This window comes from Apium graveolens, chromosome 4, assembly GCF_009905375.1.
Source record: "Apium graveolens cultivar Ventura chromosome 4, ASM990537v1, whole genome shotgun sequence".
NCBI lineage: Eukaryota > Viridiplantae > Streptophyta > Magnoliopsida > Apiales > Apiaceae > Apium > Apium graveolens.
In genome coordinates this window covers 36,933,531-36,948,728 of record NC_133650.1, presented here as the reverse complement: position 1 = coordinate 36,948,728, position 15,198 = coordinate 36,933,531, and the positions used below count along the sequence as shown (strand labels likewise).

At 36.8% G+C, this 15,198-nt stretch overlaps 1 protein-coding gene across 1 annotated transcript; it reads left to right on the top strand.

Moving 5' to 3' along the window:
* The first annotated feature begins 773 nt into the window (after positions 1 to 773).
* LOC141718493 (protein FAR1-RELATED SEQUENCE 5-like) lies at positions 774 to 1,472 on the top strand. The gene has a single exon (XM_074520877.1). It carries the CDS (start codon positions 774 to 776, stop codon positions 1,470 to 1,472), a length of 699 nt encoding a protein of 232 aa, XP_074376978.1.
* The last annotated feature ends 13,726 nt before the right edge of the window (positions 1,473 to 15,198 follow it).

Genomic DNA, 15,198 nt, shown 5'->3' with positions numbered 1-15,198 from the left:
TGTTATAGAATATATAAGTACAATACTTTTGCATGGGGTATATATATAGGGTATTGTATGGCCTAACCTTTATTTTTTTTCTCATTTCAGGTTTAACAACTATATATTTGTTGATGAATGCATACGTGTCAAGTTCTCGACAGCTACTAGCAGGAAGTGGATCAAGTTTTGGGATGTAGATTAGTTGGTTGTATTGGTTAAATTTATTGTGATTTCTGTAGATTATAGACTGGTTATAAATGTAGTTGAGATTATGAAATTTGGAATGTATTAGATTAATGTAATATATTTTCAAATTTTGCAGTCGATTTCACACTTTTTGATATTAGTTTTTTATTTTTCTTCCTGGTAAATTGTTACAGTAGCTTCATAAAGTGTTAGAGTAGGTTGTTCAAAGTTTACCCCCGGTACAAATTTGATGCTACCACTGTGGGACTCATATGCCACGTCACCACTGTGGAACCTACATGCCACGTCATCACTGTGGGCCCCACTAGCGGGCCCCATTTTTTTTGGAAAATTTAAGTGCAAAGGTAACATACATAATGTGATACTATAGACACAGATTGATGTTACCTTTGACTGCTATTATAACAAAAATGTCAATGTTACACCAGGGTAAACGTAATGTTACCTTAGGGGCCAAAGGTAACTCGAAAAAAGCAACTTAATTTTTATGTTACCTTAGGTCTTTTGGATGGCTATGGTAACATTTTTTAGGCCTGTTGTAATATTTTTTTGATGTTACTATATGCCATCTATGGTGTATTGTCATGAGGGAGAATGAAGAAGATTATGTCATAATTAATCTAAAGCGTCCCATGAAAATGCATACCACTTTGGAGTATCATGCTTCTTGTATTTACACTAAGGAAATGTTTAAAAGATTTCAAGATGAATTGGTTGAGTCTTCAAAATACTTTGTTGAAAAAGATCGACAAGCTTGTGAAGAAGGTGAGATAATGGGGGATGTCTATACGTACTGTAGTTGTTATAGGCCCATGTCCGAGCCTACAAGAAGAAATGTTTATTTTGTGGCATCCGAGAAAGTAAGCTTTTTGGGAATGTGTATGTGCAGAATGTTTGAACATTCGGGGCTACCTTGTAGACACCTATTGGCGGTCTTCACTAAGAAACGGTTTTCGGAAATTTCCCCGTATTTTATAAACTCAAGGTGGACAATTCATGCCAATAGAGTTGATGGTGTTTTGCCTTATAATTTGGATGTTGGACAAAGTCATAAGATGACCTCAACCGATCGATTTAATAGCATGACAATGTTAACCATGAGTTTTTGTCAAAGTAGCATTGCATCCAAGGAGCAGTATGATTATGCCGTTGGAGTGATGAATCAAGAAATACCAATTCTCAAAAGAATGAGCGTTGATGTAATTAAATCTTACGAAAGCAATTCTCATGCTCCAAATGCAAGTGCTCATGAAGAACCAATTCTTGACCATATTATGTCCTAAACTAAAGGGAGGAAAAAGGACGTTTGTTACAAAAGTCCCATAGAATCGATTGGCAAAAAGGAGAAGCCGCCAAGAAAGTGCACCTATTGTCAAATGGAAGGCCATGATAAAAGAAAGTGTGCTAGTAGACTAGAATATCTTAAAAATGCTCAAGAATTGTAATATAATAAGTAATATAGTATTTTGTAACGAAATGTTTTAATCTTTTTATGAATTTGAACTTCTTGTATTTAACCTTGCTTTCTTCTTTGTTATGTTTAATTGTCATATAATTCCCAATTATTGTCATATAATTGTGTTTTATTGTGATGGGTAACATGACTAGCGAGTACAGTGGTGACAACAACTCCGATCATAGTTGTGATTCAGTTTCCCACGTTAGCAGCACATTCTTGGACTCCCAACCAAGCGACTCGTGGTATGAGGACAATGAGAGGAAGATGTGGTCTCACCAACCTTTAGTGAGATGGAAGATGCATGTGCCTAGTTGATGGCCCTTGTGGACAATGATGAGCCACCCCATGCGGAGGAAAAGGAAATAGACTTGTACCCTCCCGATGAGGAGGCTTACCGGGCCAAAAATTGGATCGAGGCATGCAATTGGATGGGCGTAGTGAACTGTGGAGATTGGTGAACTCTCATCCGGATCCGTACATCCTTCCGATCTTGAATTTGGGCAACAACGCGCCCGATGGAAAATGGAAAAAATCCGGATGGAATGGCGATAAGCTTGTTAAATGTGATCGGATTGCCGATATTGTAAACTTGAGGCCTCGTGAGGGTTGTAATATGGACCAAATGCGCATTGAATATGTGAAGGGTTGGGTTTCACACCTAACGGGAGGGACGGAGAGGGAACGCGGGACATGTTTTGCAAGATTTTGTCTCTACGATGGCTCCAGTACCATTCCCGTTACCATTTGGAACGACGCCAACCCTTACCTGTGGAAACTTACGGAAGGGCATATCTGGGATGGTTGTGTACTTGTTCTCTACCATATTGCATGCTTTGTGGATACTATGCAAGGAATTGCTCAACACTGGTTATCCGGTGATCTTTCTAATATACTAAGTATTTTTGGTTAAGATCAATATATTTCATAAAATTTAGTGGATTGTAGTGATCATGTAATTTTCATTCGAAACTATGTATTTTGTAATTTTCATTGAATTTGAGCGGAAAGTATGTAATTTCTATGAATTCAAGTATGAAATTTAAGATTCAAAGTCTACTTATAAATTTAAGATTGAAAATTAAAATTTAGAAGTCCAACTATACATTAGAAATTGTTATAAAATGTATTCAAAAGTTTTTTTAACATTTGGACAAAATGTTGACTTTTGTTGACTTTTTAAGGAATTTTCATTTTAATGTAAAAATTGAAAAAAATTAATTTTTTTTCTAAAAATCACTCATTACCCTATTTTAAGACTTTTGAGAGTGGTTAGGAATTTTGGAAGTTAGTTTAGGACCAACTTCCAATATTTTAAAATTTTCAATAGAAGGTTTGTGCTCATTACTCTGTTTTATGCTTTGTTTTTTGGGAAAAAAGCAAACAGATGGACCGCAGAAATTTTCCGCGGTTGAGCTGGAGAGAGATCACGGAAAATTTCCGCGGTTGTGTCTGGAATTTGTTTTTTCTACAGACTACAAACAAAGCAGGCAACATGCATACAACCCTTAATCCAAATTCACAACATGCCACACACGTTTTCAAAATCCACCAAAATTCACAAAAATCCACCAAAATCGACAATAATCCAAATTCCACAAAACAACCAAAATCCAGCAAAATTAAACTACGTCAAACCAAATAAAATCCAACTACATACGAAATAAAATACAACTATATACGAAATGAAATCCAACTATGTACGAAATGAAATCCAACTACATATGAAATGAAATCCAACTACATACAAAATGAAATCCAACTACATACGAAATGAAATCCAACCACATAAGTACTACGAAGCTTTGTGATGTCTACGCATACGAATCCTGGGAATCCTTCTTACCTTCCCTAGATGAAGCTCCCTGGCTATCCGATACCTGAAGGTATCCACCTCCTCTTATGACCAATTCGGTACCGCAGCTAAGTCATATCCTTCTGTGACGTAGTACATGTATTTCATCATATAAACACCGCAATCATTGGATTTTCGTTGTTTTGGTCTAGTCGGTAGAGCTAGGACCTCGACTGAAGTAGGGTCACGCCCCTCGACTGGCTGTATCATATGCAATAGCCTCGACAACAACCATGACTGCAATGAAATTATGGTCAAAGAATGAATAAAATATACAATTGGTAAGGACTATATAGAAGACATTAATAGTAGATAAGTAAAAGAACATACCACCACTCGTATATCCTCCCGATAATCTGGCTCGCCATTCATTGAATCTATGATAAGACCTTCAAATCGTCTAGTACCGAACATGAATAAAACCCAATGCACATCTCCGACACAACAGGGGATGAATATGTAGTCCGCCTCAAGAATAGAAGGACCTACATTAGCAGTGGCAAAACCGGTAAAACTACATAATGATTTATTCCATGCCCTCTGCAATGTACCTCCGCCAATCCTAGATGCTTTTATGATTTTCTTCACATGCCCTTTCCCAAGTACCATGAAGTAGAGATCCATGAAGTAATAGACTGATTTCCTCTCCCATATACGTCTAGTGTGAATCTCCTCCTCCCGACTCCTTAGAAATCCCTGAAAATAAATATGAATGCAACAAGTAAAATGAATGTAATAAGTAAAATGAATGTAACAAGTACAATGAATGCAAGAAATAAAATGTATTAGCAACGAGTAACGAACAATTCCATTTAAGTGTATATGATCTCTCATCAACCCATGTTCCTGGAGCCAGACTCTGCATAGCTGATGCATGGACGTGATAGTCCTGAACAGTAAGACCACCGGGAATTCTCGGCTCCATCCCAAAGCCCCAACCCCAATCTGAATATATCGCATTCTTTTTTGTCATTCCCGGACTCTTCGTGATACTCCACTTCTTCTCTTTCATCCTGCGGGATGCAAGCTTCACGGGTCTACTGGATGAGGCAACAGTCTGGGGGGGCTGAGACATATGTTGGGATGGTTGTGTCATGTCAACGACATCCTGGGAAGGAATGACTGGAATGTCAAAGTCGTAGGCCGAAGGTGCAATAAAATCTGGTTTTATGTTCTAAAATTTGGGAGGTCTATTGACCGGTCCTTTAATCTTCTTCATTAACCTAGAGAATGGTGTGAGGAAGGTACCAAAAATCCTCCCAAATTCCTCTACAAACTCCGGAGGAACCCTAGCATCCAACTGCTTCAACATATTCAGCCCGACAACCATCTACAAATAAAAACAAACATTTTTTCATTAATTCGACAAGGCTATCATATATGCAAGATGAAATATAGGTGAATGCAAATTTGGTAGTGTGTGGTGTAATGTGAAATATGCATATTTGTAAAATACTTACAACTTCATATCCCTCGAGGCTGTCATACAACTCCCTCGTCTTTTACTGTTGCTGAGGCTGTGGATCCGGCTTTCTTATTCGCATACGAGATATATCTGCGTACCATGCCATGTAATCAGCCTCAGAAGCAATGTCAACCGAGTCATCAATAAGTCCATCCAAATATGAACAAAACCTGGCCCATTTTCCAATATCAATGAACCACCGTAAAAGCCAATCCTCTCCTGCAAACGTGGCCTCCTTAGGCCCCCTATACCCACTCATGTTCACTGGTGCTTGTGGAATCTGGGGACTAGCACCAAACTATCTGCTCACCCTGTCCAGATGCTGCCACTCGACCACATCATAACATACAAGGGGAACTCAACCGCACCCAGCTAATTGTGCCTGAATCATCTCACTATCCATAATATCGTCGAATCTAGCATATGGCCTCCAATCCACCTCATCACTAGCAACACCATAAAACTCACCCCTATAAAATGGTAAGTTGTGATGTGGACCTGTCTTCTTGCGCTTCTTTGAAACCCCCACATGAGTATAACTAGAATAGGCCCATCCCTCAGCAACCAGATAATCATCCTGACCGGGAGACCGTAAAGGCACACCAATACAAGGAAATCTCTCGTAAGCCCAAACCTGTAACACCGGGCACAACAAGCAATGCTCTTACTGTCCTTCCTTGTAGCATACTCCAAACCCCGATATATATGAACTAACACAACTGCACCCCAAGCATAATAAGGAATCTCCCGCATATTAATCAATGGGTGCATATACCGAACATGAACAAAAGACCGGTTGTTGGTAGGGAAGAGGATACAACCCATCAAGAATAGCATATATGCCTTAGTATGTACAATCGTGGCCTTCATATTATTCTTCTCAGGCTTATGTGTACCATATCTATCAAACAACCACCCTAGCTTGATATTATTCCGATACAAAGCCTCATTCACCCCCTCCTCGGTCAAAGACTCAAACCAGTTATTAACAAAATATGCAGCCTTGTTCTCTATCACCCCACAAGTTAGTGCATCCCCTTGAACTGGCAACCCTAGAATAAACCCTACATCCTCCAGTGTAACAGTCATCTCCCCATGCCTCGTGAAGAAAGTGTTGGTCTCCAGTCTTGAACGCTCTACCAAAGCATATATCAACCGAGTGTCAGTAGCCAAGACAACAGCAGGGTCTGAAAATATCTTAAACCCAAGCATGTGTAACAATTCCCGCTGTGGTCTCCTTAACTTCCATTCGTGCAAAGACTTGTTCCCAGAGTAGCTCTACAACTCCTCTCTCCCTGCACCGTCCCAAACATCCTCACTAACGTAATACCAATTATCCTAAAAAACATTATGCGTGTTCGAACCCGACAACATATTCCCGAAATCATCAAAATTATCTTTACCTGAAAATATTGTCAACAGAATTCATCAATCACCACGCGTTGAACAATATTCTTTGATTTAAAATTAACCAAATTTAAACACCATGTATATACATTAAAAACAATGACCACGTACACAGTCACCACATATACAATAAAAACAAAAAAATAATTCGAATTAAATAATGATAATAACTTCAAATTTAAATACCATCAAAGGACCAAAAACAACGAATTACATAGTAACAATTATTTCTAATTATATACAACCAAAACAACAATACATTTGAATTAAAATTTGAAATTCAAAATAATTTCCATTTTCTCGATTTAATTAATTATAAATTCAAAATTCTCCTATTATCGATTTAATTAATTATAAATTCAAAATTAATTTCCTTTTTCAATTTTGTAATTCAATTTAAATAATTAAAAATTTGATTTATATAAGTAAAAATTCGACCCTAAATTAGTCATGCAAAATTCAACACTAAATTAGTCATGCAAAAATTCAGCCCTAAATTTTCTAATTAAATAACCCTAATTTTCAAATTTTGAATTAAATAACCCTAATTTCGATATAAGTAAAAAAAATCAAATTTATTTTTCAATGATTTCCAAATAATTACTTAAAAATTCAAATTAAATAACCCTAATTTGCAATTAACAATACTTGAAGCAAACTATCACAATACTTGAAGCAAACTATCATTACAATAAGGATTGAAGCAAACAATAACAACAAAATCATATCAAAACATAAAATTAAGGATTGAAATTGATAAGAAGTAGGGATCGAATATGTACCTGTAATTAGGAAGAAGAGGATCCAGTGTTCGCTGTATCTGTGTGTTCAAATCGAGTGTTTGTGTGTCTCCTCCCTCTATGCAAAATACCCCTCTTTGTGCTGTTTGTTGTGTTCTGTTCTGTTTATATGTTTTACTGCGTTTGAGGTTTGTGGTTTGCTAGGTATCTGATTCTATAAGAACGGTCCCAACCACGGACAATTTCCACGGTCCGTCCTGCCCAACCGCGGAAAATTTCCGCGGTCCGTCTGTTATCTCAGCCCTTCATTCCTCATCCAACGGCTGATAACCCATTTGTTATAAAATGGTCTACAACAAACGTTTGTTGTAGACCGAGCCCCTTTATATATTTCATTTTGTCTTATTTGTGAGTTGTGATTATAAATAGAGTTGAATATTTAGAGAGCACATTAACATGTTGCACGCTATCATATGTTGCACGCTATCATATTAGAAATTGTGATGCTTAGGAAGGTCTCCTAATTGATTAAAAAGAGATTTTTCGATAAAAGATTCAAGACCAAATTCAAGATGGTAAAAGGGTGTGTTAAAACCAACAGATATTCAGTTATCAAAATTCTCATAGTTTTTTTTTAAAATTTTCTGTTAGTAGTTTGTTAGTAGAATTACCAACCAAATATTTCATGGGTGAGTTGGTGTTTTTTTGGTTACTTTATAAGTGTTATTAGTTTGTTATTAATTCGATGCTAACTTAGTTACGGACACCTAAATCAGTTAGCAACATGCTTCCCAACAACGTTTCCTCCGACGGTCCAGTTCAGTGAGCATTCTATTAGGAATCTCTTTTACCAACGGATTTTTTTCACTTACCAACAGAATATTATGTTGGCAATAATGAAATTTCTTGTAGTGATTTTATTTTTTGAGGTAAAAAGGAACCTTTGCTACATGAATAATTTCCTTAAAAAAATAAAGTGGCTTTAAGTTTCTAATTAGTATTGTTGTTTTTGTTTAGATCATATTATAAATTGTCAAATTCAATGGATACCTCATTTTTGTTGGAGACCACGGAGATCACTTGTAATCTTGCATAAAACAATACAAAATATATTATTTGTAGAAATAATATTCTACAAATATCATTGTTTTGTTCAATATCTTAAACATCATACATGTATTGCATGTAGAACATTACAAAATGTTTTATTCTGTGCAAAACATGTAATAACCCCAATTTTTGAGAAATTTTGAAACCCTTATGAATAGTATTTTTGCTGAACGAGAAAACTTTTCATGCCACGCTATGTAGGGGTTCTGTTATTGATCTTATGGGATATTATTAGTACTCTATGTGGTATATAAGTGTATGTAAAGATCGTCAGAATCCAATTCCGAACACTTTGATTTTTCCCGGAAATCCACAAGATACGGAGAGAATTGAGTATAAGGTAACAGGATAAAAAGGATTTAAATTAAAGGATTATAGGAGAGGATCATAAAAGGAATACAATATATTGAGAAAGGTTAAGGGAACCTAAGTAATAAGATCCCGGGTATGATCCCGCAAACGATAAACGAAAATGAAAGTTAAGCGAACCGTATAACAGATCAGCGGTCATTAGGCAAACGATTAGGAAGTTAATCAAAGGGATTAGTGGGAATGATGTCATCCAACCAATAGAAAGAGGACAAGGAGGGGAGGATTACATCATGAGGATGACATAGGCATGACAAGAAAGGAAGGAGATGTGGTGACTTTTTAACCACACAAAATTAAGGGCAACTAGGTAATTTACTAAATCAAACACAAAAACAAGCCAACCAAGCCAAGCAAATTATTTTCATCAAAACACAAAAACCATTCTCTCATCCAAGCAAGCTTGCTCTCGGCTTTTACTATTGCAAATGGAGGAGAAATTCAAAATCAAAGATCCAAGCTTCCTAAATTGGTGAGTTAATTCCCTAATCATCTTCATGCTTAGTTAGGACTATATCATGAGTTTAAGCCATTAATTCCTCCTCAATCTTCTTCATTTAATCAAAGAAGAAGACAATGAATAGTGTTTTCAAGTTTTTAACTTGAAATTTTTCTTGTTTTTCTTGAAGATCCAAGCATTCTTAAGACTTCTCAAAGCTTCTTAAGGCTTCCTAGCTCCTCCCACCACTCAAAGGAAGGTATACCATCTCCAAACCCTAGATTCCTATATATTATAAGATGATTTTGATTAGTAGGATGATATTGTAGCTTGTTGTTATGATTAGAGTTTGGGATTTGAAATGGTAGTGAAATGGAATGGTAAATGTTGAGGTTTTGATGAAAAGAACTTAAGTATGATTAAAGTTAAGCTTAGGCATAAGTATGAATGATTAAATTGAATTGGTTGGGTTTGTTATGATGTGATGAGGATGGATTTTGGTTGTATGTTGGAATTGAGGTTGATTTGGAATGGGTTTGAATGGTTTAAAATATTGGAAATCGCGTAAACATAGCCGTCGTAACGTCCGATTTTCTTTGGACTGTTTTTGTGCATAGCATTAGGACCCGAGAACCCCCTGCTAGATTATGACCACTGCCATGTTTAGATAGCTCATGTTACGAGCTTCGTTTTGATATGTAGTTCGTTCGATTCCGATGCACGGTTTAGGAGAAACGACCGTTTCAAGTAACGGCGTTTCGTGAACGAAACTTTTCCCCTCGCCTTACTTTGAAACATAGGTTAAAGACCAAAAAGGGTTAATTAATGTATGAAACATTTATGGTAAGTGTGTTAGGCAGTTGGTAAGACACTCGCGAAGGAATCGCTTTAAAACTCGTAAAGGTTAAATTATTAAAAATGGTGGAGCCGAGGGTACCCGAGTGACTTAAGCGAATCAGTGAGCGCAAAACAAGCGTTAGAGTCTAAGTTAGTTAAAGTATAGATTTACAAGTGATTTTGGTTTAATTCCAACTTACTTGTTGTTTATAGGTTACCAGACTCGTCCCGAGCCTTTTATCACCCCAAGTCGCTCAGGCAAGTTTTCTACCCGTTATACTGTTGTTGTGATGTATATGTATATGCATTATCTTGTGATAGATGCATGTTGGTTAATTAGCAAATGTTGCGATATATTGTAGCATGTGATATGGTATATATGCATGCCTGTTTCATATTCTTGAAATATATATATCTGTTGATTCAGTTGATAATACCTATGCTAGAGGATAGCGGTAACTTGCATATACCCTTAATATAGGGACCCAAAGGTGAAAATATTTTCTAAAACCGGGAGTCGAGGATCCCGAGTAGATTTTGTATATATGGATATGGATATATATATATATATATTTATATATATATATATGGTTATAGTTTTCCAAACTATTAATCGAATAAGGTTTATTCGATAACTTTAACTTTATTTTATTATTGAATATTATTTCGAATATTATTCGAAGGCTTATGACTCAGTTTATATTATTTAATGAATAGTATTTGAATATTCATTTGAGGTTCTATGACTCCAATTATTTGCTGAGGTATATTCTTTATTTTATTAAAGAATAAGGTGTCAATAATCAAACTTATTTTCGATTATTCAAATAAAGATAATACTTTCATATAAGTATATCTTTGATTATTTAATACTCGTTTCAAGTATAAGTTTTAATACTTCTACTTCAATTATTTTTATAAAGATTATTCTTTGTGGGGATATTATTTAAATAATAATATTCAGACATTTTCTAAATATACTGGGGACTGATTTACTTCATTAAATCAGTTTTACTCCAAACACTCTTTAAAGTGTTTTCGAGTCTTCAAAATGATTTTTAAAAGTTAGAGCGGATCCCAAAACTCATTTTTATATTTAAGATCTTCCTTTTTAAGGGGATTTAAATACTCGCTCAAAACCTGAGGGATCCGGCTCTGTGGTGTATTTTATATTCGTAACAAGGTTGCAGTTTTGATAAATGAATTGATTACTTGCCCAATGTTCGGGAAGTAAGCCCATCTAATTGAGTCGGCATAAGCGACAGGCCGGGGTACGGTCTATTACTGTGTAAGTGGCTGGGTGGCAGTCCATCAACGCGTAAGAGGCCGGGTGGCGGTCCAGCACAAGGTCCTTATGAGGCCAGGGTGATGACCGGTGGGGGATTCATCCATCTACTAGTAGAAAAGGTTACTTATTGGTATCTTTGCCTGATCAACAAGATATCTGGTTTATGCCAAAATTCTTTTCCTTTCCAAAATTCATTGGATGTTTCAAACTCTGTTCATACTTTACATAACAGAGGTTCCAGGAAATGTTTAAGAGATATATATATGTGGATATATATATCGGGACTAAATAAAGTATCTCGTAACTTTATTTCATTCAATAATATTTCAAAGATTGAATCTATTCAAATCTTGTCTTGTAGTCTCATCTATGTGATGAACTTTTGAAACTGATTATAACTTAAACGGTGGTAGTTCAAGTAGTATTGGGAAAGATACAAGTATATTGGGGTATTTGGTAACCTCATCTTTTAAACTTATATCTAATTAATAATTGTCTTATGAATGACAAAGATTTTCAGAAAAACGTTGAGACAAGGTTAGATATATGAGATTACCTTGCAACGATATTTTTTTATATACAGTTATACACTGGGACTTTGTGTATATTATGCATGGAAGAGGACTTCCAATATTTTGAAAAGTATATATGTATATATACTGAATATTTTGCGACTTCATCGCATTAAGATATCAAACTTGGTTCATTTCTTTTGACCAAGACTTTCATGAGTATTATGAGTAGGCTCATATATTGTAAATCATTATACATATTATTTTGGTGGGCTTGCTGCTCACCCTTGCTTTATTTCTTCATCACACAACAACAGTTAGGAAAGATGGCCAGACTCCAGCAGACCCAGCGCAAGCGCGTGGGAAGCGTCCCGCGTCTTCCCGTTGATGATGTAGCTGCTATAGCTGCAGAGGTAGATCTATTGTAGATCAGACCATCTACTTTTGAGAATCAATTATGTATAATTATAACTTGTGGCAGATAATGGCAATTAACTGTAAATTTATCAAGTAATCATTTTGGGTTGTAATAACTTTTAAATTGTGGATTCAAAGACTTGTACTTATTTAAATTTCATCTCTGAGACTATAACGGGTTGTGGTGTGTGTTAGTGTGGGGTCATAGCATAAGGTTATTTATTATTAATTAAGTGAAGTGATATTGTGGAAAGAAAGACCGTGACGACCCGGATCCCCGACCCCGGATCTGGGGGTGTTACAGAAATGGTATTAGAGCCAAGCGTTATAAACCTCAGAGATGATGGGACGTTAAGATAATAAGTTAACTAAGATAATAAGAACTCTTGCCAAGTTCATAGTCGGGCTACCTAACGTAGCACTGACAGTTAAAACCCTTATGGGAACCCTTATAAATATCGTGATAGGAGCGTAGTTCGTTATCGTATATGGTAGCGGGACTCCGAACCCTGAGGTTGAGGAGCAACATCGCGATGATATTTTAGTACTAATTGGAGATCGGATTGTGGATCCGATAGAGTGTCCTAATGCAGGACTGGATGATGTTGATATTGAGGATTTAGCGGTTGAGGATGTTGTCCTAGAAGGGATAGTTGTTGAGGAGGATCCCATGGAGGATCCTGACAGGATTGGATAAAGGACCACTGATGAATTGATGACCATGGTTTGGTCGACTACCAGAGGTAGGATTGGCCGGTCACTACCGGAGGTTCGTTCAAGTTGTAAAGATAGTAGCCCCTTTAACGCGGCTTACTCGTAAGACTGAGAAGTTCGAATGGACAGAGAAATGCGAGAACAGCTTTCAAGAACTGAAGCAGAGGTTGGTGATGGCCCTTATGCTGGCATTGCCGGATGGAAAAGGAGATTTTGTGAAGTGTAGTGACGCTTCGCACAAGGGCTTAGGGTGCGTGCTTATGCAGCACGGTAAGGTAATCGCGTACATGTCAAGACAATTAAGGTAATATGAAATTCGATATCCCCGCCCATGAGCTTAGGCTCGTGGCAATAGTTTTACCCTAAAGATTGGAGGCACTACTTGTATGGAGAGAAGTGCAAGATTTACACAAACCATAGGAGCTCTAGTACCTTTTTACATAGAAAGAGCTCAACATACGCCAGAGGAGGCGGTTAGAGCTAATCAAGAATTATGATTGGGAGATTCTTTATCATTCGGGGAAAGCCAATGTGGTGGCTGATGCCCTTAGTAAAAAGGAGAGACTCAAGATGATAATGACTTTGGGAGGGTTGATAAGAGATTTTGAAAAAAAAAATGGAAATAGATATGAAGGTAACCGGAGCCGGTATCGAAAAGTTGTTTGAGATTGCAATACAGCCCGAATTATTGGAAAGGAACATATTGTGCCATAAAAAGTGATGAATGAAGGCAGAGAGCCAACAAATAGATATGAGATTAATACCGAGAGAGATGATAAGGGAATAATGAGGTATTCCTATAGAATTTGGGTTCCGAAAGTTCAAGAGCGTAAGGATGAGAACTTAGATGAGAGCCATAGTTTGAGGAATAAGATTTAGAGCAAACCCTGAACGTGATAGTCAGGGAGGTCGCCATCAAGATAGAAGGAACCCATGACATAATGGAGTGGAAAATGAGGATTTTAAATTAAAAGATGACCCCAATTATGGGGAGTAGGATGAAACATTTCATACTAAGGAAACAGAAAGTCGAGTAAGGAAAGGAGACCTGAGACGGTACTCCTATACGGCAATTCATGGACCTATCTAAAAAGAACTTAGACTATTATCCCCAACCACCACCCTGAGGAGACAGTGCGGTGAGAAATTCTTTCAGGACCTTTAAGTCGCTAAGCTCTCAGAGTTCCATGGAACAAGCTGACCCAGCCGAGGCAAGAGCCTGGCTAAAGGAAATAGAGGAATCATTTGAGATTCTAAATGATTGACGAACCACAAAGGACTATTTTTGTCACTTACCCTCCTAAGAGAGAGACCACCCGCTGGTGAAAGACCAAGAAAGGCACGGAGCCAGAGGTTATGATAAACTGATTAAAGTTCAGCCAATTGTTTTCGGGAAAGTAATTCCCAAAGATAAGGAGATAGTGTAAAAGCTTTAGAGTCAGAACAAAGGCAGACGAGTATGATAAATTATGAATCTAAGTTGTAAAAGTTGTCAAGATTCGTTCTAAGGGCACGAATCCAGAATGACGGGATGTTGAAATCAATGCTTATGTTGTGTTGGTTCATGAAATAATGATAAGAGAAAGGAAAATAAAAAGAAATTGAAGTGGAAAGGAATATAACGGCAATAGAGTTTGAGGTATGATAAGGGAGTTGGGTATGAGGAAACCCTAACGACTCGTAGCAATAGAAATAGAAAAGTATGCATTCGTCAGGATGAGGGTGATTCACCATGAGTTAAAATTGATGGTTGAAGGCATAAGAGTTATGTATATTTTATCCCCTTTAAGTTGGGAGGATTCGAGGAAACCTTGAGGTAATTCGAAGGATAAATAATGAGACGCGGATAGACTGAGGAGACAAGAAAGTAAGAAATTAAGAAAATTGGATGAAGGAAGTGACCTTCAAGAATGGGAAATGTAAGACCGGTGGCTTGATACCCAGAAAGGGAGACGCCAGGTATGAAAGATATCCCAACATTGAGGTGACTGTTGAGATAAACAACAAAAGTAAATAAGGAATATTAAGAAGAAGTTCACGTTGAACACGAACATCCTTGTTATCGTTACCAAATTAGGCAAGACAAGCGGATAACCGTTGTTATCTTTTGGAGGCCATATGAATTGACCTCAATTTGAATAAGGATGCTATTATGAAGTTAGGTATAGACTATCGAGGTGGGAATGATGAATATGATAATCTATCAAGGAAATATGACTTGATTTATTCGTGGAAGGATGCAGGTACCTTTTAAAGGTGGAATTAAGGATAGAACATTGGTAACTTAAAATGAATCCTAGGGGACTGCATAAAGGTTGGCATGTCACCCTTAATAGGGACAGTATGAGTTTTGACAGTATGATTGGGAAAGGGTTAAGGTAACAACAACCTTTAAGAATC

Excerpts from the sequence above, each read along its gene's own strand:
- LOC141718493 (XM_074520877.1), top strand. The coding sequence starts at position 774 with ATGAGGGAGAATGAAGAAGATTATGTCATAATTAATCTAAAGCGTCCC.